General features: G+C 39.9%; 2 protein-coding genes across 7 annotated transcripts in view; one reads left to right on the forward strand and one right to left on the reverse strand.

The window, feature by feature from the left end:
- Nucleotides 1–25: 25 nt before the first annotated feature.
- On the forward strand, nt 26–3,517 carry LOC138194630 (protein disulfide isomerase Creld1). Of its 2 annotated transcripts, none has more exons than XM_069143523.1 (6): nt 26–131; nt 929–1,117; nt 1,211–1,294; nt 2,054–2,149; nt 2,262–2,402; nt 2,493–3,517. In XM_069143523.1, the coding sequence occupies exons 2-6, from the start codon at nt 946–948 to the stop codon at nt 2,711–2,713; spliced, it is 714 nt and encodes a 237-aa protein (XP_068999624.1). In that variant the 5' UTR covers nt 26–131; nt 929–945; the 3' UTR covers nt 2,714–3,517. The 2 variants fall into 2 exon arrangements, with proteins under 2 accessions (XP_068999624.1, XP_068999633.1); XM_069143532.1 differs by having other exon boundaries at nt 946–1,117.
- Nucleotides 3,518–4,341: 824 nt separating this feature from the next.
- The window catches only part of erc2 (ELKS/RAB6-interacting/CAST family member 2), a 41,790-nt gene continuing 19,650 nt past the window's right edge, over nt 4,342–26,481 (reverse strand). For 3 of the 5 annotated variants that reach the window (XM_069143544.1, XM_069143549.1, XM_069143566.1), the window contains 15 exons: nt 26,290–26,457; nt 25,548–25,715; nt 24,427–24,564; nt 22,331–22,471; nt 21,929–22,069; nt 20,272–20,307; nt 17,789–17,991; nt 13,293–13,304; nt 12,740–12,863; nt 12,444–12,604; nt 11,815–11,962; nt 9,834–10,451; nt 8,708–8,775; nt 8,376–8,573; nt 4,342–8,254 (listed from right to left, as the gene is read on the reverse strand). In XM_069143544.1, the coding sequence (XP_068999645.1) occupies nt 8,749–8,775; nt 9,834–10,451; nt 11,815–11,962; nt 12,444–12,604; nt 12,740–12,863; nt 13,293–13,304; nt 17,789–17,991; nt 20,272–20,307; nt 21,929–22,069; nt 22,331–22,471; nt 24,427–24,564; nt 25,548–25,715; nt 26,290–26,457 (2,085 nt within the window). In that variant the 3' untranslated portion in view covers nt 4,342–8,254; nt 8,376–8,573; nt 8,708–8,748. The remainder of the gene's footprint in view (nt 8,255–8,375; nt 8,574–8,707; nt 8,776–9,833; nt 10,452–11,814; nt 11,963–12,443; nt 12,605–12,739; nt 12,864–13,292; nt 13,305–17,788; nt 17,992–20,271; nt 20,308–21,928; nt 22,070–22,330; nt 22,472–24,426; nt 24,565–25,547; nt 25,716–26,289; nt 26,458–26,481) is intronic. The other 2 variants (XM_069143574.1, XM_069143557.1) reach the window with 2 other exon arrangements.

A 26,481-nucleotide genomic window follows, 5' to 3' on the forward strand; every position in this document is an offset into this window, starting at 1 on the left:
GCTCGCTCGGGATGTTTGGGCGAGAGTCTGTAATCAAACACAGCAAAATCTGGAAATGTGTCAAGTGCGTCTCGGCTGCGATTAAACTTTACAAAAGACTCAGTTTCAGCTGAAACACCAGCAACACAGAGGTAAGAGACGCTCTCAATTCATCTTTCGATTTTTATTTTAAGGCTGTGTTGACTCTTTCAGTGTCAAGTTTTACTGTTTGAGTTTTCAGTGTGAAATTTGAACCTTCACAACCACACAGTCTATTCAACCCATTCAAACCGTTGGAGAAACTGTTTTATTTATCATACGGTTTATAATGTGCCACACAGAAGTGGGGAAAGTAAGTAAAAAGTAAAGTAAAAATAATAATAATACCATAATTCAAAATTACTCTGTTACAAGTGTTTATTCTATGTTTTCTCTGGTAGTTTAATCTTAAATTATTATTTACAAGCAGAACGTATTTGTTTGTAAAATATTTGTCATATATTCAGATAGTCAGATGTCCTAAATGGTGTGGTAAAATCGGTAATGGTTGCCTTTGAAATATTCAGAATTGGTAGATAAAAGCGTGAAATATGCAAAGCAAGTCGTACACAAGGCAGGTTTATTTATAGTAGATGGCCCCCTTCAGACCCACGTTAATTCAAAGTGCTCTATAGAGCAATACAAAATACATAACAAATTTGATATTGAGAGGAATTGCATTTAAAAGACTAAAAACAATGCCGTTCATTTTGTTTTTCATGAACAAAATATTCAGCTGCTTTCTCATCCATGATCCTAAGGCCAGGGGTGATGAGATATGGGATAACCCCCCCCCCCCCCTCCCCCCCATTATGTGTCCCCCTCTGACTTATATCTCCAGCAGTCTGTACGTAGTTCATAATCGTCCCAACTTGCAAGCACCATTTAACAATGACATGATATTTTGGAGCTTTACCTTCGGTCCAGATGGGAGTGAAGAGGCTTCACAGAAACCTGCTGCTGGCTGCCTGGCTGTGGAGTCTGTTGGCTGTTCAGGTGCACAGCTGTCCAGATGCCTGCATTAAGTGTTCAGGGCCAGAAAATGGCCGATGTGAGGAATGCAGAGCTGGATGGATACTCCATAATAACACCTGTGTAGGTACTGTATGCAGAGCCTTGTGTACGAGTCATGGAAATCATCGTGAACTGTAACACAGGACAGTAAATGTATACATGTTTCGATCTGTTTCAGACATTGATGAGTGTGGCACCGAACTGGGAAACTGTTCTCCAAACAGCTATTGCTTTAATACAGAAGGATCCTTTGAGTGCAGAGGTCAGTGACTCAGAGATGGTGAAAAAAACTTACATTTGTAGGATAATACTGTAAAAGTACTAAAAAAACAAATAAATCTAGGCCGTGTCTGAAAAAAAGAAATCATAATTTACCTGAGAGGGTGATACCAACCAAAACTTAATCAACTTAGTGTGAACCAGGAAATTCTCATGTTATTAAAGCCAAAAGCAGCAAATAATTGACTGTTTTTTGCCCAATGAATAGCTACAACAAGTCATTTACTATTGATCTGCTCAATGAGTGATTGTTTCATTATTAATTCAGGGAAATGGATCCCCAAACTGATAAATGGTGTTAAACTGTCGCCAGTCAAGTCAAAATATATCTGAATACACCCATAAATAATATTGTTGGTTAACAAATAAGTGTGAGTGTTGATAGAAATATAAAGCTTTTTGTTTTCCCTTTAACTTCTATTCATTTAGTTTAAAAATAATATAATTTTGCCGGCAAACACCCGAAACAGATTTTAGGTAAGCGCAGAGAAACATTTCACTCTAAGCAGATAAAAATAATAGCAGTCTTCTATTGTCAAATTCTGACCATCATTGTCTTCAAAGAAGCTCAAACATCTGAAAGAAGTAACGCTAACCGAAACATGTTATTAAAAGTGAAATAGCACTTCCTGTCTCATCTTATTCATGTTTTGTGGCATGTTCCACTCGTTTATATTATTTGCAGCAGATTGAGAATGCAGTGCAGTCTGTAAAAAAGATTAAAAGGTCACACTTTTCTCAGGGTGCGATGCGGGCTGTGTGGGCTGTATGGGTAGTGGACCAGCTCGCTGCCGGAAATGTGCCTCTGGGTACCGACTGACAGGGTTCAAGTGTTTGGGTAATTACAAATAAGAGATTCTTTTTTTGTGTGTGTGTTGTTTAGGCATTACATGCAGCAGTATTTGAATACTCTTCAGTGAGATTTGATCTTGTTTCTTTCTTTTGCTCAGATATAGATGAATGCGGTGACCGGGTGCTCGCCTGTCACGGTCTGGATGAGATTTGCACCAACACAGAGGGCTCTTTCCGCTGTGACTGTGGTGAAGGATTCATCCGCAAAGACAGTGTTTGCGTGAAGAAGCAGCTGGCCAGTGAGTGCCATCAAATGTTGATCATGCATGCAGTTAGTCAGAGAAAAGAAAACTGACTGCTTCTCTTCACTCATCTGTCTCCCCCTGCAGGTGCTCAGGAGAAGGGCCTGTTTGAGGATATCCAGGATGAGGAGGTGGAGGTGCTGCAGCAGATGTTTTTTGGGGTGGTGCTTTGTGCTCTGGCCACACTTGCAGCCAAGGGAGACATGGTATACACATCTGTATTCATGGGAGCAGTAGCAGCCATGGCGGGTTACTGGCTTTCTGATCGAGGAGACCGTTTGATCGACAGCTTCCTAAAAGGACGTTGAAGCTCCAAGGTAACGAAAAAGACGTTTCGTACAGCAGATGCCCAAATGCTTGAGCCACTGTTCGGTAAGGCCTTAAACAAGCTCAGACAAAGCAAGTGAATCCTAGGCAGTCATGTATTTTAAACAATATAAGTTATTTAAAAAACATCTTTGGTTGCTGCAGTTATTTATTTTTATTCTACTATTTAAAGTCAGTGGCTGAATAAATTGGCTTTAAAAGCTCCTTGATATTGTGCTTGATTCACATTCACAATGTCATTATCTTGAGTGTGGGAAAACAACAACACTGATGAGGTCTTGTGCAAGTCTTAAAAGCATATAGCACAAAGTTAGTGCCAGTTATGGATATAACGAGGAGAACTGGATACTCATTTTAAAAATGGCACGCTCGAAAATGTCTTCTTGCTGCTGTATTTTCAGGCCTAAAGAACATATGCATGCATGTCTTTCTCCCTTCAGGCCAGTGGTCACCTGTAGTACTGCAACAAAACATGTTTTCACAAAGATAAAGAAAAGAAAAGAGATGAGTCACACTGTTGACAGGACACCTCCTTCTGTGAGGTTGGATTTCTATTATGAGGATAGAGAAATCAGTTTTATTTGGATGGCATCAAGACTGCATTTGAATTGGCCAATTGTCTACTATATAGCACACCAGGTAGATCTACAATCTGAGTGGGTTTTTTTTCTTCACTTTTTAGTGCATTATGGAGTGAGCAAGTGGATAATCTGAACACAGCTTTAAACTGTATATAAAAGTTGGGAAAAACTAATTCACTTTTGCAGTTGGGTGAAGATAGTAAGAGCAAAAGGATAGCAAAGAAAATTTTCTGCTGCACTTGGTGGAAAGTCTTTGTTAAAAATTTGAAGTTAGTAAATGTATTTGAATATGTTTTCGTTTGTCATTTTTATTTGTTAGAATCCAACTGCAGATATCTTGAATAATAAGTTGCACTTTAGTAATCTTTTACAAGTCAAATTTAATTCAGTTAAAACCCGCTGCATGTTAAAAAGTCTTGCCTTTGGTGCCAGATTATAAACAGACTTTAATGATCATTCAAGCATATTTCTGAAAGGATCATCAAACATGTAAGCAGCAGCAACTGCTGTGTTTGTTCAGCCCATAGAAACAGGAAATTAAGATGCATAACAGCAAGTTAAGGAACAAATTTGGAAATGAGCCATGATTGATTTGTACTTTTGTTGCCATTTGGATCAGCTAGAATACAACGCTGACAGGTGGAACTTCAAAAATAATATACATGGATGTACAGTTATGTGTTTATAAACAATTCAGTGTGCTCTATTTTACACAGTATCGATACTATTTGCGCTAAAGCTGTAACGTTGAAAGCGTTTTTAAGGCCGTTCTCTATGTGCACATTTTCCAGGATATTAAAGCTGAAATAAATACTGTATATCCTATTTTAAGACACTTCATACTTAGAATTTCTCATTATTACTGCAGGCTAATGGCATTCATCCATTGTTATTCAGCATCAGTCATCATTAGCCAGTATTAAAACTCAGGACTCGAAGCTTTAATGAAAGTAAATACTCGGTATTAGGAGAAGGTTATGAAGATTAAACAGATTTTAAATTGAAGTAAAAAGTCACAAACAAAGACGGAAAGAAAGTCACCTTTATTTGATGGATATAAACAAGCTGGCCAACACTCAATAGCAATATTCTGATACAGCACATACAATAGCAAACTGGGGCACTGAGGACAGCCTCCTATAGTTTAAAAAACAAAAAACATTACAGAGTATCCATGCTTCATTCGGAACTTACTCAGTCTCTCTTTTTTTCTCCAGGGTCTTTCTCTGATAAAGTTTTTTTTTTAAATAGATTTGTCTCTTGTGCATTCATAACACACTCACTCACTCACTCTCTCTCACACACACACACACACACACACACACACACACACACACACACACACACACACACACACACACACACACACACACACACACACACACACACACACACACACACACACACACACTAAACAATAAATTGCAGTTATGCACTCACACATCTCTCTTTTCTGAATACATTTACACCAGCAACCCCAAAAACATGCTGCACTCTCACAAAACTGCACAGGCTGTCTACTAAGGGGACACAGTAAGTGAGACACACATCACTCTCGAACACAACATCACACCGTCACAATGCATGATGCAGATGCAATTAATGTATGACGAATGATGCATCATGGGAGATTAGCTCACGTTCACACCAATAATCATTCAGCATGCTGGACACACATTTAATTTGTTCCTAGGTCTTTACTGTACAGCTCAAAACATTTACTTATACAAATAGTACAGTCTCAAACTGGCATATTCAATAAGCTAAAATAATAGAAAAAATAAAGCTAACTTAAATACAAAAATCAATAATAAAAAAGTAAATGCAATTATCTGTTCTGTCAAACAAAAATGTTTCTGGCGTTGGTCACAGTGATTTGTTTAATCCAAAATTTTCAGCGACGTACAGTGAAAGAAAAACGACTTGCTCACAACAATAAAGTGAAAATGTATGTTAGGCTTTTCATACTTTTCTTTTGAAGGCCTTTTTGAAAATTACTGGTGAATCTACAGGCTTTTTCAAGTCTTTCTACACAGCTGCTTCTAGGCACAGATGAAGCCTCGCCTTCTCGACCGCGCCGCATGCCGAATGCAACATCAGCCATTCACAACCAGGATTAGTCTTTAGTCTAAGCCCAGGAAACCAGCCCCAGCCTCTAAGCCTCGGTGTCTCCTAAACCTTTTTGACACAACGGTAGAGAAATCGCTCTGCATAGAGAACAGGAGATTATCCTTACATCATCACTTTCAGTTGGCACATTATGTAAAAATCAGCATGCATGGGCACAATTGAAATGTTTCATGTTGTCTACCATGTAAATCATATATGCTATTTCATGGTAGGAGAACTCCCTACTTCAAGTATTCAGTAGATAAGGACCTGAAAATGGAGGATTCGTACGTCATCCCCCCTGATGAAGTAAGAGGATTTTTTTTTTAAATTTTTTTTTTTGCTCCTCTGTCTGTTTGCATTGTCTTCCATTAAAAAAAAAAAAAAAAAAAAAAATCAATCCAAATCAGGACTTTTTTCTTAACATTTGTAAACACAAACACCAAAGTTTTACACGATCTGTTGATTCTTGGTCAGTGACAGGAGCTGTAAAGGTTCACGTGGGAAGCAGACACACAGAGGATGCAGCATGGATCACCTCGGTTTGTGGAAGATGGGTCGATGAACATAGACGTTTATATACAACAACCAACACTTGGCCATATAAGGGAGACACACAGGCACCATGAGGAGAGGGAGAGGAAGTGAGGATAGTAACAGTCTACTTCATATTTCCATTATACTGTAACAATGTGTGTGGGTTTTTCTACGTAATCAGCTGTCACGGTCACATACGTCACCACTTCTGTATACAAGACGACGACGACGACAACAAACACGAAAGAAATGCATCCAGACAGAGTCACTCAAACCTCCACTTGGATGTTAACTGTGATAGTCCTCACTCACAAGTGCAAGCTTCTGACTGCTGAGCGCAGCAGACATAATCTCATTGCTACCTGTGTGAGCTGCAAAAAAAAACAAAAAAAACCAACTATTTTTTCATTCAAAGTTGTCACCACAGGCCAAGTGGTCTTCAACTGAGTTGTTTTCACATTAAGAAAGGAATGTAATAATGTTGTCTTTTCTAGACTTCTACATAGATTTGGATAGACTGATCTGCTCTAAAGCTTTTCTATTTTTCTTTTGGGCTGTCCTGTATTTTCAGACAGGGAATGTTAACTCGCTGCTGAGGGCTTTTCTCATAAAGTACAAATGAGAGGAAAATCACACCACTCAACGCTCTGAATAAGACATCTCTCTGACCTCCAGCCAGTTAGAAAAATAACCATGAAGGAAAAAAAACATATAGTATCTTTGTCAGTTTGAAACGATTTTCTGACCACGTATAGACACACTCTATAGATTTCTCTCTATATGTATAATATATGCATATCTATCATATGTGTACAGTTTTTACGAGGCACAGGCCACCTTGTTGAGAAGGAGAAAACATTTCACTATGTTTGGGGAGGTCACAGACTACTGCTGGAAGAGTACAAGGGAGAGGGGAGCAGGAGCATACTGTGGGTCAGAGACTGGGGTGTCAGTGGTACAAATAGACCCGCAGGGAAAACATCTATTGGAAACTGCCTTCCCTCCATAGTCTATAATGATTCTTGTTGTATCAGTATTTGTCGAGGGAAATTGCCTCTGTGTGTGGGTCTTGAAGTAATCTTTGCCCACGAAGCCCCCTTTGTCAAATCATATGTACAAAGCAGTCTTTTACAGTTGTTTATGAAGCCCCTTGTGGGATCAAGTCCCTTTACTGTAAAAGGACTAAAATATGCTCCGGATCAGGTCTTCTGACACCATTTAGTTTGAGCACCAGCAGAAGCACCATTAGTAAAAAAATCCTGCAACACAGAGGTGCATAGTCTCAAAAAAATCTAAATAATCTGATGAGTATTGTCTGACCACTCTCTTGGCCACTCTGATTGGATGGTTAATTACAGTTTGATATAAGGATGGAAAATAAAAAGGCATTCACTCTTATGTTGACATCTGCATAGATTAATTTTTTTTCTTTTTTTTTTTTTTGACTACTTCCGATTTAAATGAGGTAACATGAAGTAAAACGTCAGTGGCAGCCACATCCTTAAGGCTACAACAAGCCCAAGAACTGGAGGGGCACGCTCATGCAGCCAAGGAAAGCCTCGATGCTGCAGGCAAGGCTGAAGGCGTACTATCAGTCAGCTCACAGCTCTTCTTTTTGCCAACAAGAAATGACAATAGAAAACCTAAAACCACTCAGATGAGGTGTGTGTGGAACATACTTATAAAGGGTCACAATATCACACTTGCAAATGCTGAGAATGAGACTCTCTAGAGATGGATGGTGGGTGGGGCATGTGTAAAGGTAAAAAAAGAGGTCACTGTGTGCCACAAAGGGTGAATATAGCTCATCAACACAATCAGATGATTAAGACAACAGAAGAGGCTCTGCACACTGAGGGTCATGATAGCCAGGTAGAGGGGTCAGATGTCACCAGGTGGGTCAGAAGGGCAGTGAGGATCGAGAAACCGTGACAGAGTCCGGCTGAGGAGCCGACCAGAGCCAGAGGAGTCAATCAGGCAGCTGAAACGGACAGCGAGACGACCATGATCTTGAACCAGTCAAAGGAAGGAGGAAAAAATAATACTGGGCTGGCAGACAGTCACGAGATCTCTGATGGGTGGATGAAGAGGGCTCATTCAGCAGGTGCCAGACAGGTGAGGTGACCTCTGTGAGACCTCTGATGCAGGGCTGCCATGTTGATCACATGACTGTCCGAGCTACAAGCTAACACACAAAGAACATCTGTCTCTGTCCATGTTGTGTATCTGTGGTTGTGTGTGAAGGAAGTGGAGGACGTCTTTTCCTGTTCACACTGAGAAGAGGTCCCACATCACCTTGAGCACAACACGAAGAAGACAACAGTGTAAACTGCAGTTTGGAAAAATACCAGGTCAATGCACTCTTTTTTTTATTTTATTAATTACACTGTGTGTCTAAATCATGGTGTGAAATTACCTGCTTAGCTGTCAGCCTCCATTCATGACCTGCACACCTGAGTGCCCTCACCTCCTCAAAAAAAAGATTTAAAAAAAACAGACAAGAAAAAAAAAGTCCCACTGCTGAGCATTGATTGAGTGGGAGTAATAAATGATTAGTCTGGTAGTGTTTCAACATCATGGCATGGCTGTGCTCCTCCAGTAGTGACTGAATCATCTGAATGACAAATAATAAAATACAAAAGTCTACATGTCATGAAGCTGTTCAGTTTGTTACATAACACAGCAGACACTGCAGACAGACAGAAATATTCAGAAATATAAAGTCAGAAAGTATTAAATGTATCTCACCCCTCAAAACAACATTAGAGCTTTGGTTGTCACAGCAAGGATTATGCCCAAATGCCCTCCTCGTCATCCTGTTGTCGGCAGTGTTGTACATGAGGAGGAGAAAGGAGACAGAAACTGGAGTAACTGCTGATCAAAAGACGTCACTGGCACATCAGGCAAGGTGAAACAAACACAAGCGTGTTTAAAAGTTCAAGTAAGTTTCAGGTAAGACGAGTAAGTACAATGTTTCCTCTTGAGGATATGTTTTCAAAGTTTCTACGGTGGAGATTTTGATAAAGATTTTCCAAGAATATATATATTTTTTACGATGTAGCCTGAATATGGAAGAAAGATGCCTTAATTCTCATCAATACAAACATCTGGGGACGAGGGGCTGCATCTAACGATTATTCCCCTCTTCAATTAATCTGGCAGCCGTGACCATGTTCAGGATAAAGCGGGTATAGATAATGGATGGATGGAATTACTCTGGCAATTATTTTCCTGATTTACTTTTGTGGCTACGAAAACAGGCATATTAACAAGTGTTTGTTTGTTCTGAAAATCCAAACCCCCAAAATATTCAGTTTCCATCATCATAGAGGGCAAAGGGAAACGATAAATACTCATATTTGAGCATCTGGTAAAAAAAAAAAAAAGAGTTACTTTTCTAATGACTGACTATTTGACTATTCAACTAATTACCAAAGCTCTACTGGAACCACATCATTGTGCTACATGCAGCTAGCTGTAACAATTTTGAAAGGAATATTGGCTAATGTGATCCAATTTTTTTAAACTTTAAAGTAGGGCAGCAACAATTAATCAATCAACTAGTAAACTTGTAAAAAATTGGTCATCTATTTTTTGATAATCGATTTTTGGTGTCCCTTAGAAGTTGTTTTGCATGTCTTTTGCTCTTTGTGTTTTAGAGACCTCTGTGTCTTTGTGGGTGTTTGGTGTCTCTTAGTTAAGCTTTTAACAAAGCTCTTTCTGACTATCCAACAAGTCACCTCATGTAGGCATTTTAACAGATGTACATCAAAAAGTTGTTCAAAAAGTTCCCAATATTTAGCAACATTGTTGACCTTTGAAACGACACACTATATGATATTGAATGAGATAGGTGACATGGGAGATATCTAACCTGGTCAGGGGAGGGGCGGTGACCTGCATGTGGGGGTCCTCGGACTGGCCCTCCACGATGGTGGGGCGATGGGTGACGTGGGTGCTGGGCGTGGAGCGGGTGTTGAGGGTGCTGTGGATGTGGATGTTGGGGGTGTGGTCCTTGCTGGGGAGGGCCATGTGGGTGCTGAGGATGGGGGTGCTGCGGCTGGGGATGTCCATGTGGGTGCTGTGGAGGATGCTGGGGGTGCTGTTGGTGAGGGTGTTGGGGCTGCGGGGGGCGTGGGTGCTGTTGGTGCTGGGGAGGTGGTTGGGGGTGCTGCGGGTGCTGCGAGTGCTGCGGGTGCTGTGGATGCTGTGGGTGAGGGTACTGGGGTTGTGGCTGTTGTGGATGTGGGTGCTGTGGAGGGGCTTGTGGGTGCTGTGGGTGCTGTGGGTGTTGCGGGTGTTGTGGGTGTTGCGGGTGTTGCGGGTGTGGGGCGTGTTGATATGGAGTCTGCTGGGCATGGGCAGGGTGGGGGTACTGGGGCTGCTGCTGAGGCTGAGCATGCGGGGGCTGAGCCTGGGGGTGGTGAGGAGCATGTTGATGATATTGCTCGTCTTCATAGTTGTCAGCTATCAGCTTCATTCTGCTTTGTGTCTGTGGGAAGAGGAAAGTGGTGAGTGCAGGATGATCTGCAGCTGTTATGGAGAATATTATTCCTTCACAGAACATAAAACAGAGACACCTTACAATAGAATTTAGTGCAACAACCGCCCAATTAACATTGAGCCTTAAAATGTTCAGATTTTCAAAATGTCTCAGCTGATTATTCTTTGTAGTTATTTTTAAGGCCAGTGTGGTTTTCTTTAGCAAATACACCAAACGGGAACAACCTGGCTCTGTCCAAAAGTTACAAAATCCACCTCCCTGCACCCCTATGGCTAAATTAAAACCTTATGTTTGCAAATCATACAAATTTAAACTTTTGGATTTAGGAGACTTCCATACTTTCTGGATTTTCTTACACTTTTTTAGTCTTTATGCTAAACTAAGCTAACCTTCTCCTAAATTAAACTACGTGTTGACTAATGAGAGTGATATCAATCTTCTCATCTAACTCTTGGCAACAAGTAACTCTTCAATGCTGAACGATATCTACAGGTTTTAGAGTGACATTTGCTGCCATCTACACAATGTCTTTTTTCAGGGGAGGCCTTACTTTTTTCAGCAAAACATTGCCAAACCGTATTCTGGACCTCTTACAACAGCATGGCTCTCTAGTAAAATAGTCTATGTGTTAAACAGTATTTTTGTTACTTACTAACCTCAAAGTTTTGTATCTACCTTGTTATAAATGTAAATAAATTACATAAGTAGTTTCAGAACTCAATTAACATGTTACATATTAATTATCAGTATGTGCCAGGAACATAATGAGAACTTAAGTTGTGTAATTCATAAATTAGCTGTAGACTTGAGAGTTGGACTCAAGTCATACGAAAATAAAATAAATGAAGATTTGAGACTTGAATGCTGTGAGAACAATTTGAGTCTAGGATGCAAAACTCAAGTTCTTACAAGCCTTGGATGTCATTATTATGCCTATAAATTGAGTATATTTGCTTTTAGCTACTGTATGTAAAACCTTAATTGCCCAATTTGAAAATATAAAAATGTTATGACATATTAATAGAGAAAATATTAGCTAATCTACTTGTTAGAGACGAATGAAAATATATAACATGATCGGGACTGCTCTGGGATAAAGAGAGATTTGAGTTGACCCAAAAGTCATAAAAATCGCTCTGACTCAGCGAAACAAGACACATCATTTGGGAAAAGTACCAAAACTGAACTCAAAAAGTGGCCTTCAATGCACGTCTGTGACAACCCTGTAGATGAAATGAAAGAATTGGCTAGCTGCCTTATGCAGCTATATTTTTCAATTTGATTAACATTGCCTGGCAACCAGCATCAGTGCAGAGAGAACATTTCCTTGACATTTTACTGCAGTACTAACATGTTGTTTGAGCTGGTGCATCAGCTTGTCGCGGTCCCTCTTGAGGGCCAGCACCTCCTCCTGGGTCTTCTTTTTATTGGAGGCAGACAGTTCCAGCAGTTCAATATTAGCATCCTTCTCACTGATGGTTGCCAGCAGAGCTTGTTGTCTGGAAGAAAAAAAACAGTATGGCATCAGCACTTGTATCCTGTAAAAAACACTACATAAAATGTAGTCATACTTTACTTTTTAACCAAAGTACTGTTAAACTGCCACAACCTATTTTAACTAAGCCAATGTCAAACACTGTCTATGAGCAACTAAAACTAATAATGCCAAGGTTCTCTTTTAAAAAAACAAAATGATGATAAAGGACATTTTGATAAATATTATTTTTTGTTTTTCTTGCTGTGTGTGAGATGACAACATTCACTCTGATCTCTCTTAAGTAAGAAACCATAGACAGCAGCAGGTTAGCTTAGCATAGAGACCCAAAACAGGAAGACACAACTAGTTTTAGTTCATTTGAAGTGTAAAAATAATGCATTGTAATGTTTTTGTGCAACTAACTGATTTTGGTGGTACAAGGAGAAACTGGATTACATTTTCTGTAATTAATCCATGGCTTTGTGTCACACAACGGTACTAACTTCATTTCAAGGATCTCCTCCAGCTGTTTCCTGCGCTCTTGCCTCATGTTGGTGAGGTGGGTGTCCCTCTCCTGCAAAGACTGCTGTGTGGAGGAGAGACGCTGCTTTGTGGCATCCAGTTCCTGCCGTGTCCTCTCCAGCGTGTTCATCATCTCCTCCAACTGACAGACACCAAGTGGTATGTTGGACCACACAAAAGACACACATGTACATTGTCGACACCCATTTCATTTCATTAGCCAAGTGCAAAACTGTGCATAATCAGTGGTTAATATTTCTCCAGGGTAAATTCTCACCTTTAAGTGGTGACCACCATCTAAGGCGCTGTCTTTACGAGGGTCCTGTCCTAAGCCTTTCTTGTCCCCTTGTGGTCCCAATTTGATGTTTGGACCCTTCTTAGTCTGATCTTTGCCTCCTTGTCTGTAAGACCACAACATCTTAGCATTTCCAGGCCAACCATTTTTCTGAATGCTATGCACTCCGTAATTAAAGAACAGATGATTTAGTAAGAAATACGAATACATTCCTGAGGCAATAGAGTTACATCAATAGTCAATAGACATGTGAGTAGGGTACATCATATACAGAACAAAAACAACAAACACAACCCATCAGAACAAGTACAGTGTAATTGGTAGTCATGTCTAGTGCATTTTGAGTGACTCTTGTTTCAAAATAGTACCAGTCATGAAATCACCAGGACGGCAACAAGGGATGAGCATCAGAGATGAATTGATAGCTTCATGTTAACATGACATTGCTGAGATAACTCACAGGTTTAAGCACCAGAGTTAGGATGGATATAGGCAGAGATGGGGCTGCGATGGGACCAGGGGCTTACTTACTTACCTGGGAGCTAGACTGCAGACAGGGAGAGGAAAAGGTAGCAGAGTAGGGGATGATGGGACAAGTGAAGACGACATTGGAATCAGGAGACGAGCACACACAAGAAAAAGTAAAAAAAAAAAGACATTAGAACCAGAACATAAAGAGACAATCACAAGAAAACAATACAGTGAACCCAGAGGAGCTCACGCTGTGTTCATTGTCCAACGACATGAGAGATTATAGAGGCGCCTGTGACAATTGCCTCTGACACAGCTAATGCAGGATGCACCTCTCTGAAACATGGAACCATGTGCATCTGCTGCTGAGCCTGAGAGTGGCAGACATGCAGTCAGACAGGCAAAAATTAGCCGGGCAAAAAAAAAAGGGGGGGGGGGGGGACAGGTTTGAGTGCCAAGCAGAAGGAGGGGAAGCTAACAGTGTTTTAATCAAGTGGGTGAGAGGGAAGGAGCTAGCAGGGTTGTTCAGACAGAAGAAACCGGACTGAACTGACACGCTTCAGGACCGGGGGTTCAGTCCAGACCCTACCTACTACAGCACCTCACACGCGTGTAGACCTGCAGCACAGCAGCTCTATTCATGCAGGCCACTAGGCTGATCATTTCCCTTAGTGTCTGGTAGAGCGAGCTAGGCCGGGCATATGAGAGGGGAAGGGGGCGGGGGGGACAGGTTAGGAGGGAGAGCAAGGTGGGTGGCCACTGGGAAAGACCACTTGAGAAAATAGGAGCTGTCAGGTGATGTTACTGGGATGTAAGAGACGATCTGAAGGTACAATGGTACTGAGAGTTAAGAGAGGGTGACGTGGGGTTAGGCGGGCAGATGGGTGGCTGGAATGAGAAGGGGAAGCGTGCTCACAGCAGGAAGAGGCCTCAGTTCCAAGGACATACATTTCCTACAATAAGCTACTACAAACAGCCAACACCACAAAAAGACACAACAAATATGGTGTGTGTGTGTGTGTGTGTGTGTGTGGGTGTGCAAGTGTATTAATGTGCAAGCTATTTCAACAAAGGACACAAGGAGGCACAGTATGTACAGTAACCTTAACTAAAATGGAAAAAGAAGCAAGAGCGGCTGGGAAAATCACACCAAGTTCTATATGAAACAGGCTGCTAGTAATACAGCATATAGTGTAGTAATTACAGTATTATTATCATTAAGCATTTACAGTAAATGGAAGTGTAATTTAGAATAAGGGCTATGAATTACAGCTGTGAAACATTTGCAGTGTAAATTGTAAAATTTGGATTTTAGTTTGCTGAATCATTGGTGTGACTGAATTTACTGTGTGACTTTAGCATGCATCATTACATAAACAGGCCACAACAGGAACAAATGAGTAAAGTAACATCTGCTGTTCAAAGAACCCCAGAATATATGCCTGCCTGGACATATATTTCAAACATTATGACCGGATGCGTTGCATTCATAATCTGCAAACCTTAAATTTAAGGTTTGAACTTCATATTGAATTATAATGTTGATATATATTGAAGTCACATCCGTACAAGTGTAATTACGCTCTGCAGGGTCCTTTAGTTTTGCTGATTTGTAATGCGTATTTGTAATACAGCAAAATCAACTTATTTCATCATTCTGTCAGACAGATCGCTGTTAATGATGGTGGCCACATGCAGTTTGAAAAAAATAAACACAGTGCACACAGGCTGATCAAAAACCATTCATTGCGCAGATGCAGACAGTTAACCACAAAGCAAACATGTAAGAAAAAAAACAAAAACGAATCCAGGGATCTTTGTATCATGTGCATGAGTAATGAAACAATGCATTATCGTAGTCTGTCACTCTGATACAAAGATCTGTGAATCCTTTAGACAACAGGCTGACCCAGGCACACACGTGAAACCGGATGCAGTTGCAGCAGTCGCAGTCGGAGACTTTAACCACGCAGCCGAGCTGAAGTGCCAGGGCAGAGCACTCACTTTCCCAGGAAATCCCACACCATGCCCCCTATCTGCTGGGGAGCAGCGGACACAGAAGGGAGCGGGTCAGGGGGAGCTCTGCCACCGGGACGAGGGGTGGGGCGAGGGGCAGAGGGAGGGGGGCTGGTGTCGGAAAGGGGGGGGGGGGGGGGAGGCACAACAGAGATAGAGTTGCGAGGGTGATGAAGAGATTGAAAAATCAGAATCGGATTTGAGAAAGGAATAAAAAGAGGTTCGAGAACGGGGTTGAGAGTGATCAATTGGGAGGGTAAAAAAAAAGGGACAGGTGGGCGTGACAGAAGAAAGAAAGGGGAACAGGATTGAAAAATGTGGGTAAAGGTGGCAAAAACAGGACAAAAAGACTCAATTAATCAAACACCACTAACAAATTAGCATGACACTCACCAAAGTGGCCCCTATCACAAGCTGAGAAGGGAAATATTAACTGGCTTTAACACTTGGAAATGGTATTGGGACTCTGTAAGTGGCAGGGGAGAAGGGCTATCATTGGCAGACAGTGTGGTTTTCCTGCAGTCCAACCAATCTTTATGTCAGTCTCATCAGTTTCAATCCTGTCCAGGTAAACGATGATGATTCTCCCCTTTGGACAACCAAAAAGCAAAGCTGGTACCAGTGTGGAGACTCAGGACCCACATACCTGCATTGCACGGTCAGCCAAATGCTATAAAGAGGCCAACTGTTATATTTATATTGGCCATTAACTGAAATCACTTTGACCCCTTTCATAAGGGGCTGAGTTAGTGGCACTTTGTGCGATAATACTGCATCTAACAAGGAGTCACAAGTTATAGTGAGAGCCTTCTGGTGTAGCTCAGCGCACAACTGCAACGGTTGTCCATTGAACAGTGAACATCTGAGAGTGTATATCAAAGACAATGACTGGATCCAGTGCAGTAAATTATGGTGACACCCTCATGACATCACGCTTGTACATACTGTAACATGGAAAGGACAGACATGGACAGTACATAGGTTGTCCAGAATACTGTAAGAGCACATGAAAGTTCGCTTAAAATAATAAATAACACAGAAGAGGAGACTTTAAAGTTGACAAACACATCCATTAAGAATGAGAATAATCTGCTCACAGCCACTTAACACAAACAGTACCATACTGTATTGATTAGGATAAGAATATAAGAGGGTTGGTTCACCCACATTAAATAATAACCAATTTTGTCTGAAGGCTAATAGAGTTTTGTTTGTGATGCTTACAGAACTTAAAGAGTTAAAGAGGCAGAAAAGGGAGACCATTATGTCAAAACTCCAGCAGGAAAAAACTAAACCATGTGCGTAGCTTTAGCACACGTCACCACAATAAGGATAAGTGAGGAAACAAGTTTTGGGGGAAATTGTTGTGAACCAAATCTAAGAAAACTGATTATTTATACAGACATGTACAATGTTTGTTTTTCTTTTCTTTCTGCTCTTCTTTTTTCATCCATTTTATGTGTGTAATTGTATCTGTTGGTCCAGAGCTGAGAGGTAGGGGTCATATATCAGTTCCTTCAAGATATCGAGATCTTGCGAATTTACGCAAATTCAAGCATTCTCTGCAAAAAATGTCTCACAATTTTTATGCAAAAGATTTTCTTAACAAAAGCTCCAAAAAATATTATGGCAGAAAGTAGCCACTCCAAACAAAACTTTAATGCTTTCTAAACAAAAAAAAAACCCTCCTTATTTACAATCAGCAAGGCTCTGCTCCTCCTCCTCTCACCATCAAAACTCAGGTGACAGGGTTTGTGGGAAATGTGGTCTTATCATGGGAATGAGGATGTTAAATTAGTTTTATACACATTTCAAGTTGTAAGAGACTGCAGTTTGTTTTTGTGCAAACAGTGTGTTAAAATGATATTTTTAAACAGCATTTAAAGTCTTTATCTTTACAGCAGATGTAGCCTTTGTTTTCTGTATTACAGTCACAGACCGTTTTGTAAAGCTTCATCACTTTAACAAATGTTTTGTAACTGTGAGCCACATGGTTCTCTACATTCAAAATATAGATAAAAAAAGATCTATACAACTAAATATGTATGTGATGTGCAGCATGCTTATTATCAAAGGAAGTGAATATATATTATTGTTGAGGTAGTTATTTGAAAAAAAAAAATTTTTTTTACTCGATTTGCAATTTTTTTCTAATTCCCGAAATCTTACCGTAAAAAACCTACTTAAAAGTTTTTTTTAGAAAACCAGTGAAATCAAGCATTTTTGATTGCAACAATCACAAAACAACTACGAAATCCTGGAGGGACTGATATATATACTGTATGCATAACAAAACAATAAACACTAATGCACTTATTGTGAACTGATTTGAACAAATGTGTCAAATAAATGAAGTGTAATAATGTAACAATATTGTTGAATTAGCACACAAATATACCCATTAAACCTATGGAATTATAACAATATCAGGCAATGTACACTGAAAGACAAAAAGGGCGGGATTCAATCAGTACTGACTAAACTGCAGGTCAACATGTCATGTAATGGTTTAACTAACCTCACTAAAGAGTCAGAATTACCTACCTTTCCAACTCAGCAATCTTCTTGTCCTTGTCATTTTTTTCGGTCTCCACCTCTCGCAAGATGTCCAGGAGTCTCTCCACCTCGGCCTGAGCCTTGCTGGCTTCATCCTTGTAGTAGCCAACCTCCTTTTCTAGCAGCTTCACTCGGTCAACGTACTCTGGGTTCCCTCTGGAGCCCGACTGGTGATCCACCTCGTGGGCCTTCTGCAGCGACACACCAAGGAAAGACGCAGACAAACATGCACGCACCAGAGGAGAGAGTCAGTTAACATTAAAATGTCCAAACAATCATGCAGAATGTTTTACTGCTCATGAAAGAGAGATACATACAGTACATTGCAGTCCATCAGTGCTTTATATTATCTACTTCCCTTGCTCTCTCCCTGTCTTTCTGAGTGAATAAAGCAGAGTCAAATGTTGTGGACAGAGGCATCATTACTGGTGCTGGCTCATTAGCTTTAACAGAGCTATTATTTAGCTCCATTTAAATGGCCCTCTGAGACTCCCAGTCACTTCGCACACTTGGTGAGTATGCAGAAATCAGGACTGTCTATGTTTGTTTGTGTGTCTGTGCTTGTGCAGCACGTTGATAATAAAAACTAGAAACAAATCAGAGGCAGTTAAACGTTAAATCATGCTTCTGTCCCACTGGTTGTCTATCAGAACTGTCAAAATCTGAAATCTGCACGTTGGTCAGTGTAGACGAATCTTATTTATTGCAACAGTTTGTAACTGCATGAATTACACTGCATAGGTGCACATCACCCTTGAGACAATACGCAGCCACACGTCAACAAATGTTGCAAAGTTATACAGAGCCATCCACCAAAACACTGCTGTGATCTCCAACCACGGCTGATACTTCAGCTAACCGTACCACACTGAGACAAAAGAGAAGCGCGGCAACACTGACACTGACACCATGCAACAAGGTCGACCAGTTCATGCAAACCCAACGAAGCCGCACAGTCTTTGCAATTGTCAGTCAAAAGAATTGAGAGAGGGAGAAGCAAGAGCGATCAGGTAAATCTGTTTTACATTGAATATTTTAAACATGAGGGATGATGTTACAATTAACCTTTTCGGTATTATTGTCAATGATTTGATGATTAAAAAAAAAAATCGTAAAGTCATTTCAAACTCACTTATCATTTTAGTGGTAATAAAAAAATATTTACAAGAGAATTTAATTTGCCAACTGTATGTATCCGTAATTTACAAAACTCCAACAGATTTCAATCGCTCAAGTAAGAAAATGTAAAATGTTATCATTGATGTTAAAATAATTTAAAGCTTCACTTAGATATTTACTTAAATGCACATAATTTTATTCTGAAAAAAAAAAAATTAAAATAGTTTTTCATCTTTAAGCCTAATTCAGCAACAAATACATATTTAGGAAAAGTTTGTTATCACAGTTTGACAAACGTTATGCCTTTTTTAAATTTGATTTTGGGGTTGGAGGGGTCACGATAAGAGGAAACTTGAAGTTGACCCCAGGCTACTTTCTGTGACTTCAATTGCATAAAGTATCTGAGAAGTCTTTGTGAAGAGGTTGATGTCTGACAGGACCTTGGGATTGTTGAACTGCATTTCCCACATGTATTTCAATGGTAAAGCACAGGTTTGCTGTATTATGAACCAGTATAATCTTTGAAATGCCCTGTTGTCCCACAACTGCCCTATCACTGGACTTATTACATGTAAAAAATTTTAAACCAAGATTTATCTTAAAATTCTTGCAACATCAGTGTGCAAAAGTTGTTCTGGAGTTGAAAAATAAATAACTAATCACAGATAAACCACCTACAGGACCACAAACCTCACAGGTACACATAGCTAAAATGAATGCAGTCTAATACAACAGTCCTGAAACAATTCTATTCAACATTTTTGTTGAAAATGTTTTAAAAAGGTGTTGGTCATTTTGGGGGCTTCAATTGTGGTGCTGTTGAACTGCATTGTATTATACTGAAATATCTTTCTTTTTTTTTCTCTACCAAACATAATGTTAGACTAAATAAAATAAACCCTTCTCTGTAAAATACAATATGTTTCAATGGCAGCACATTTTCCAAAATGATCATAAAGTCTAATAAACACCTCTGTAAGACAGTTTCAACATGCTTTACTGTAGGATTGTTGTATTTGATTGGTGCATTAGATTTACCTACAGTAGGTGCACCTAATAAACAGAGTGTGCTTATTCCAACTGACAAAATAAACTGTAAGTAGGGTATATATTCAGCACCAGTTTCACCACGTTGTCACAAACACAAACAGTGACAGAATGATTACATTGCACAGGACTCTGAGTGCACTGTAAAGCTCAGTATATCAGTTAGGTGCAATAAGCCACATGCATCTGGGTGGGTGAAAGCAGAACTTGTGCTGGGATTCAGCATGATCACCATGTAGCATGTTTCAAAGAAGTGTCCTCATGCTACCAATATGTGCCTCAGAGAGCTTGAGAGAGGGACTTACAGGATTGTTCATGTGACTGAATAGCTGCTCAGCTTGCTACATTGCAAACGGAGGGGTTGAGGAGGGGACACGAGGAGGGTGGGGGGGGGGGGATCCCAGGAGAGTAAATGTTAAGATTTAGTTTGAGCCAAAAGGAGAGAACAGCAGGATCAGACATGTTACAATACATGTTTGACAGATAAGTAGCATAGTCTCAGTACAGCATGTGTTGACACAAGTTAACAGCAACACAACACCAACAAATGTAGAGGAACCGACACAGTGAGTCTGTGGACTATGGAGGGGGAGGAAGCTAGGGGGTGGAGGGTCTTAATGGACTGTCTGCTCCTTGCAGCACCTTAACAAAGCATGGCAGCTTGTTGCAGGACACAAAGCAGGATGGTTGTCATAATCATAATTAACTGTGCTTTATACAAGGCCAGTTCAGCTTCTTGCTGAGCCCAGATTATGCGGAACTTTATTCAAACACAGAATCAATTTAAAGAAGGATTACAGTTCAGACCTTGATTTTTTTTTTTTTTGTCTATTTGTAATGTGTCTATTAAATGCAACAGAATACATTCTGTTAAAGAATTTGTGATCATTCAGAATCATCCTCCATGAAAATAGTACATATTACAAAGTGGACGTAGTAGGAATACATGAGCAAAGAAAAAACACACTAAACCTGTATATAATCACACCTTTTTAGTGTAAAAATAAAATGAAATCGTAAATTTTTTCTGAGGTTTGAAATGATATAAAAGCCTCCATTCATGGATTCACAGCTAATTTTGTGCTTTACAGTGGGCCAGGCAGCCCCAGCTTCTTATCTAAAGTTCAATGCAATTAATGAGGGACATTTCTACAGCCTTCATTCAGGGCAGAGAAGCTCTCAACGGTTCAGCAAAGAGGCATTCATATTTCAAAAAGAGAATTCAACTGGTCTTTACTGCTAATAGGGCCAGTCTTTATACTACAAAATCATCGAAATCATCTGTGCAAAGTCTTCATTTCAATATGTCCTGTTAATCACAACAGTAACATCAATGTAAATTTGGGACTGAGAGTTAATTCTTAACAGTGGAAATAGCACAAACAACAGAACAATGTTACCACAAGGTCCATGCAGTCGCTGCTCTCGAGCTTCCTATCATAAAAACTATTTTCTTTAGCAGATAAAATTGCTTATTTGTTGTGGAATTGTACTCGTTTGAATGTAGACTTCATCGTCAGATCGTGTGATACGATCAAATGCCGCGACATGAAGCTCGTGGTAAGTTTGTTTTCCCAACACCCGAAACATTGCATGAGTATCTATTAGCTATGGCAGACTGCTGTGATGTCACTTTAGCTTTGCTACACTGTGGAGGGTTTTGCTTGCACTGAATCAGGACTGAGGATTTTTCCCTCTTTACTCATCTTTTTGATATATTTGCTTTCATACAAATATATCAAAAAGGAGGGACGTCTGTGAAAAGTAAAGTAGAACTTAGAACTTGTGTAAAAACTAGGAACAAATCAAAAACATATTATTATTTCTTACTATGCTTGCTAAAAAAATGTGAAGTATGGATCTCGGTTTAAAATGGATAATTACCTGTTTTATGAATTCTAAATCAGAGCTGCACATTATACAGTGTATAATGAGTGATTCTGCTCTGAGATGTGCACATACCTTCTGTAACTGCGTCTCCAACTTACTACATTCCTCTTTTTTCTGCTCGATGGCAATCTCCAGGGACTTGAGCTTTGAATCCCTCTTGAGGCCAGAGGATGCCAGGGATGATGCATGCTCTTTCAGGTCAATTAGACTGGCCTGCAGGTAGAGAGACAGCACAGACAGTTAGCATAGGTTTAAACGAGGCAGGCCAGCACAATCTCGGTGGCTGTAACTAGGCCACAGTTCTAGAGGCAACTGCTTAAATGCCACACAAAGGCCTAGTGAAAGAAAGAGGTTCATTACATGCAGTACAGTACAAAGAGGTGCAGTGCATGCTCTACAGTACAGTAGAGTAGAGTAGAGAAACACAAGTGTACAATACGCAGCAATGTGGACACACCCTCTTCACTCACTGACCTCTTTGTCTGTTAATTCTATCTGCAGGCTGTTGACCTTCTCCTTCAGGTCCTTGTTCTCCTTCTTATATGACTCCACTTCTTCCAGACGTTCTCTGTCTTCCCTCTCTCTTTGGTCCTTTAAACGCTCTATAATCCTCTCCTAAGACACACACACACACACACACACACACAAACGAACAAACAGAATTAAAAGGGTTTGTGAGTCCATGTTGACTAGACGTGAACTTTGAAATAAAACATTAACCTTTAAGTGCAGCTCTTAAGTGATCACATAATGAATCACATGCTAGTTAAAACTAACCAAGCAAAGGTTTGCATCTGTTTATTCTTAAAACAAATTTTACAACCTTATTTTCATTCCATTAGTGAAAAAAGTAATATATCCAGTAGCTATTAAGGTGAAATCTGTGCAATGTTTAGTTGAAAGCATTTAAAAATAGACTAAACCTATCCACTTTATGTGTTGATGTTTTATCAGAGATTTGTAAATGTTGTGCAGCAGAAATATCTACTTAAGTTAGCATGCTAACCAGCTAGCGCCAGACTGGCCTGTCTCTTAATAACACTTTGTATATCACTTTGTACAGTGATTCACTGTACCATAAAGTCTGCCCTCACTTCAACGTCAGAGAATGAAATAGTGCATTCTAACTTATGATGACTGTAACTATAAAAACAAAAGATGGCTGAAACCTTTGAGAAAACAGAAGCAGAACAAGAGTTAACATCCACAGCTTGAGAAACAACTTTTGGAGAGTACAATAATGAAGTTGAATTTGCTACGTTTCTGGTGAGTAAACAGCTGTTAATGCTAATGATGGTTATGTAGCAATGGCTCATAAAAGCCTCTAATTAGTATAATGTCAGCAGTGTTCTGATAATCTGGCATAGGAGGACAGATCCCGGTGGGCTGGTGCATCTGTGGGGCAGTAGGTTGTCAAAAAAAATCCATTAAGTTTTTCCCATCACTGTCTATCTCTTACCGGGTCCTCTCTGTATGTATGTGATTCAAAATGTACATTACAGAGTGCTGCAGTGGTCTGGTCCACTGGATGCTACAGTGACTCACTTCCACTCCCTAATGTCCAAAGAAATGGGGTTTACTTCTTACAAACTACACCTTAACTTATATACATTAACACCAAACTAATATAGTACCATATAGGATGAAATAATAATATAAAACAGTAATTTTTTTTTTTATTTTTTTTTTTTACTAAAATGCTAAATTAAATGAGATGCCAGCCTCCCAACGTGCTGCATCATCTTGGAAGTTTACTGTGGTGATATCCTGTTGTTTTATGAAGTATGAAATAATGAACCACTAACTGAATCGGAATAAAAGAAAAACACACCGGAGTAGTAAAGAAATAATCATATGAAAAATCAACTAGAAGATTAAATGTACCTTTTCCTGAATTACACATATTGCTTCAGGTAATGTATAATTCATCATGACTGATATTTTCACCAACAATCACTCCTACACGTGTCTTAGTAGGTTTGCAGTCACATCTGCTCCTGTGCTGCAGTCTTCTGCAAGAGGGATCTACTCTTAACCAGCGTAGGAGACTTCTGGATCTCTCCTGAATTAAAGTGCATTTCTAAAAGGAAAGATTTGATAGATAGCTATTGTTGTTATGTTTGTGAGTAAAGTAAAAGTGAAGGATTTTTACCTTTATCTGCCACTGAAAGTAAAAGTTTAATATTTTGGACAATAGAGATTAAATTAAATTAAATTGAAAAGAGTTAGATGAGAAAGGTAATACCAGTGAGGCTGTCATCAGCAAACAGCTCACTAAAGACTGGAAACGGAGGAAACAGTGCTGTAGCCTCGCTCTGTTTAAAGGTAGAGAAATACGAAAACTGCTGCTTTAAAGAAAATGGGGGTGTACTGTGTGCTATTTTATAAAGACTTCAGCTTCACCTCGAAGTAAAAAAAAAAAAAAAAAAAAAAAAAAAGCACTTTTAGCAGACTAATGAATGCAGGCTCTGAAATCAACCCTAATTCTTGAAAATGGTTTAGTCATGTAGCAGCTGTTCACATCACAACCATGAACACTCACTGCATCCATCCTAATACTGCGGTGCTACCTTCTCTGAGAGCGCCTCTTCCAGTGTGGCCAGGGCAGTGTCTGTGTTACTGGAGTCGGTCTGCAGAGACTTGACCCTGTCCTTCAGGTTTCCCAGCTGCTTGTCTTTGTCCCGCAGCTGCTCCTGCAGGTTCTCGATCTGACTCAGTGAGGAGGAGGCCGGGAGGATGGTGGTGGCGCGGGGAGGAAAAAAAGCAACACAGGTAGAAAAAAGTGTGATCTCAAAACCAGAGCAGTACTTAAAGTTGGTGTAATAGTTAGACTTGGTGATTACAGAAGTCTTTGAAGATTAACACCCTCCACAGACGACGCCTGTTCGTAGTCTGAAATGTACTGGGGCTTTACAACGAAGTGTTTTCCGTTTAAGTAAGACATCAAAAACTGTCCAACGTTTAAAGAGAGTTTTAAGGATCAGAACCAAGTGTGGAGCAGAATATATATATATCAAGCTGCTATTTGTGAGCAAATGGGAATTAAGTATTTACCACAGAACAATACAATGAAATATGTGCACCGATCTAATTTGCCGTATTATGTTAATGACAGTATAGAGAAACAACACCAAAGACCCACATCAGGAGAAAAACTAAGTTTCAGAATTCATGAGAGATGACAAAAAGAGATAAACAATGTGAGATTGAAGGTAAAAAATTTAATAAAAAAGGAAGAAAAAAATAAAACCAAGGGATTGGGTGAGCAGGTCAGGGTGAGAGAGGGAGTAACACTCTGTAAGTATTTATAGCTCAGACACACGAGAGCCAGTGAGGCAGAAATATTTTCTTGCTTGTCTTTCTATGGACACTTTCCCCCTGAGAGCAAGAGACTCTCTCACTCTTAATGGAGAGAGTAACCACTCTGCATTGCATATTCACAGAGTGACTAGTTTAGTCCAGGACACAAGAGTCTGACAAAAAGACCCATTTAATAACTCTACATTTGAAATTCCAGACCACATCTGGAGTAAAATGACATGTGCCCACACACTACAGTTTGTTTTAGTCAATAAATAATGTCACAATAACTCAAAGAGTAATATGGATATCTATTTTGATATCTTCCTCAGTGAGAATTTGAACCTTAAAATCTCTGAATGGTGAGGCTTCCTTCACCACTGATTCTCACCTTCTTCTGCAGGACATTAATCTTCCTTTCTTTGACCTCCAGCATGTCCTTCATGTCCCTGATTTCTCCAGCGAGAGTTCCCTTCTCCTCCGTCAAGTCCTGCAGCTGCTTGGTTTTCTTGTTGAGGAAGGACTCTTTCTCCTCCAGACGCAGACGTAGAGCATCCACCTGAAGCACGACACAGTCACAAACACCTTACAGGAAGTCCACAAAATGAGCCTACTTAAAATAAAAGAGCTTTGTGTAATGTGCATGGGGCTGGTTACTCTAAAAGTGGCCTATTTTTAAAAACCTAATGGAAAATAACATTGATTCAAAGAGCTTTTAAGTATTTATTCTTCTTAACTTAATCCCCATACTACAGCAGAAAAAAAACATGGGGGCTGAGCGAGTATTTATTATTGTGGAGATCTTCAGTTTGAGCAATACAGTGACCACAATGCTGCAACATTTATTTATATATTACTGCAGCTTTTTCATATTTCTGAGTTCTGTAAGATGTGCGGAGGCTGTGCCCTGTTTAACAATATTTCTTTGGTGGTGACTTGGGATACAATTCACTTAATATGAAGTCCCCAAAGTAAACAAAGAGCTGATATGATATGTAGTAATAACCCTTAGCCCCCAGGCCAACGCATTGTTCGCTCCGTTTCGCTTGGAGGATGAGAGTGTTTTTGTGGGGCAGTGTTTAGTTTGGGTGATTTACTGTATGTGTATAAACAAGCTGAGGGGTTTCCATTACCTCTGTTTGTAGGATGGCAGCACGTTGCTCCTTGGCAGTGAGAGACTCTTTGAGCACCTCGATATGCTGTTTGCAGTCGGAGTTCTGGTTGTTGAGGGTCTCTAGCTTCGTCTGCAGAGCCAGCAGTTCTGACTCTTTCTTTGACAACTCCTGCTTCAGTTGGTCAATCTGCACAACACACAAAACAGATCA

This window comes from Embiotoca jacksoni, unplaced genomic scaffold (genome assembly GCF_022577435.1).
Source record: "Embiotoca jacksoni isolate LCO1_2020_lvr unplaced genomic scaffold, fEmbJac1.0.p SCAF_1, whole genome shotgun sequence".
Taxonomy (NCBI): domain Eukaryota; kingdom Metazoa; phylum Chordata; class Actinopteri; family Embiotocidae; genus Embiotoca; species Embiotoca jacksoni.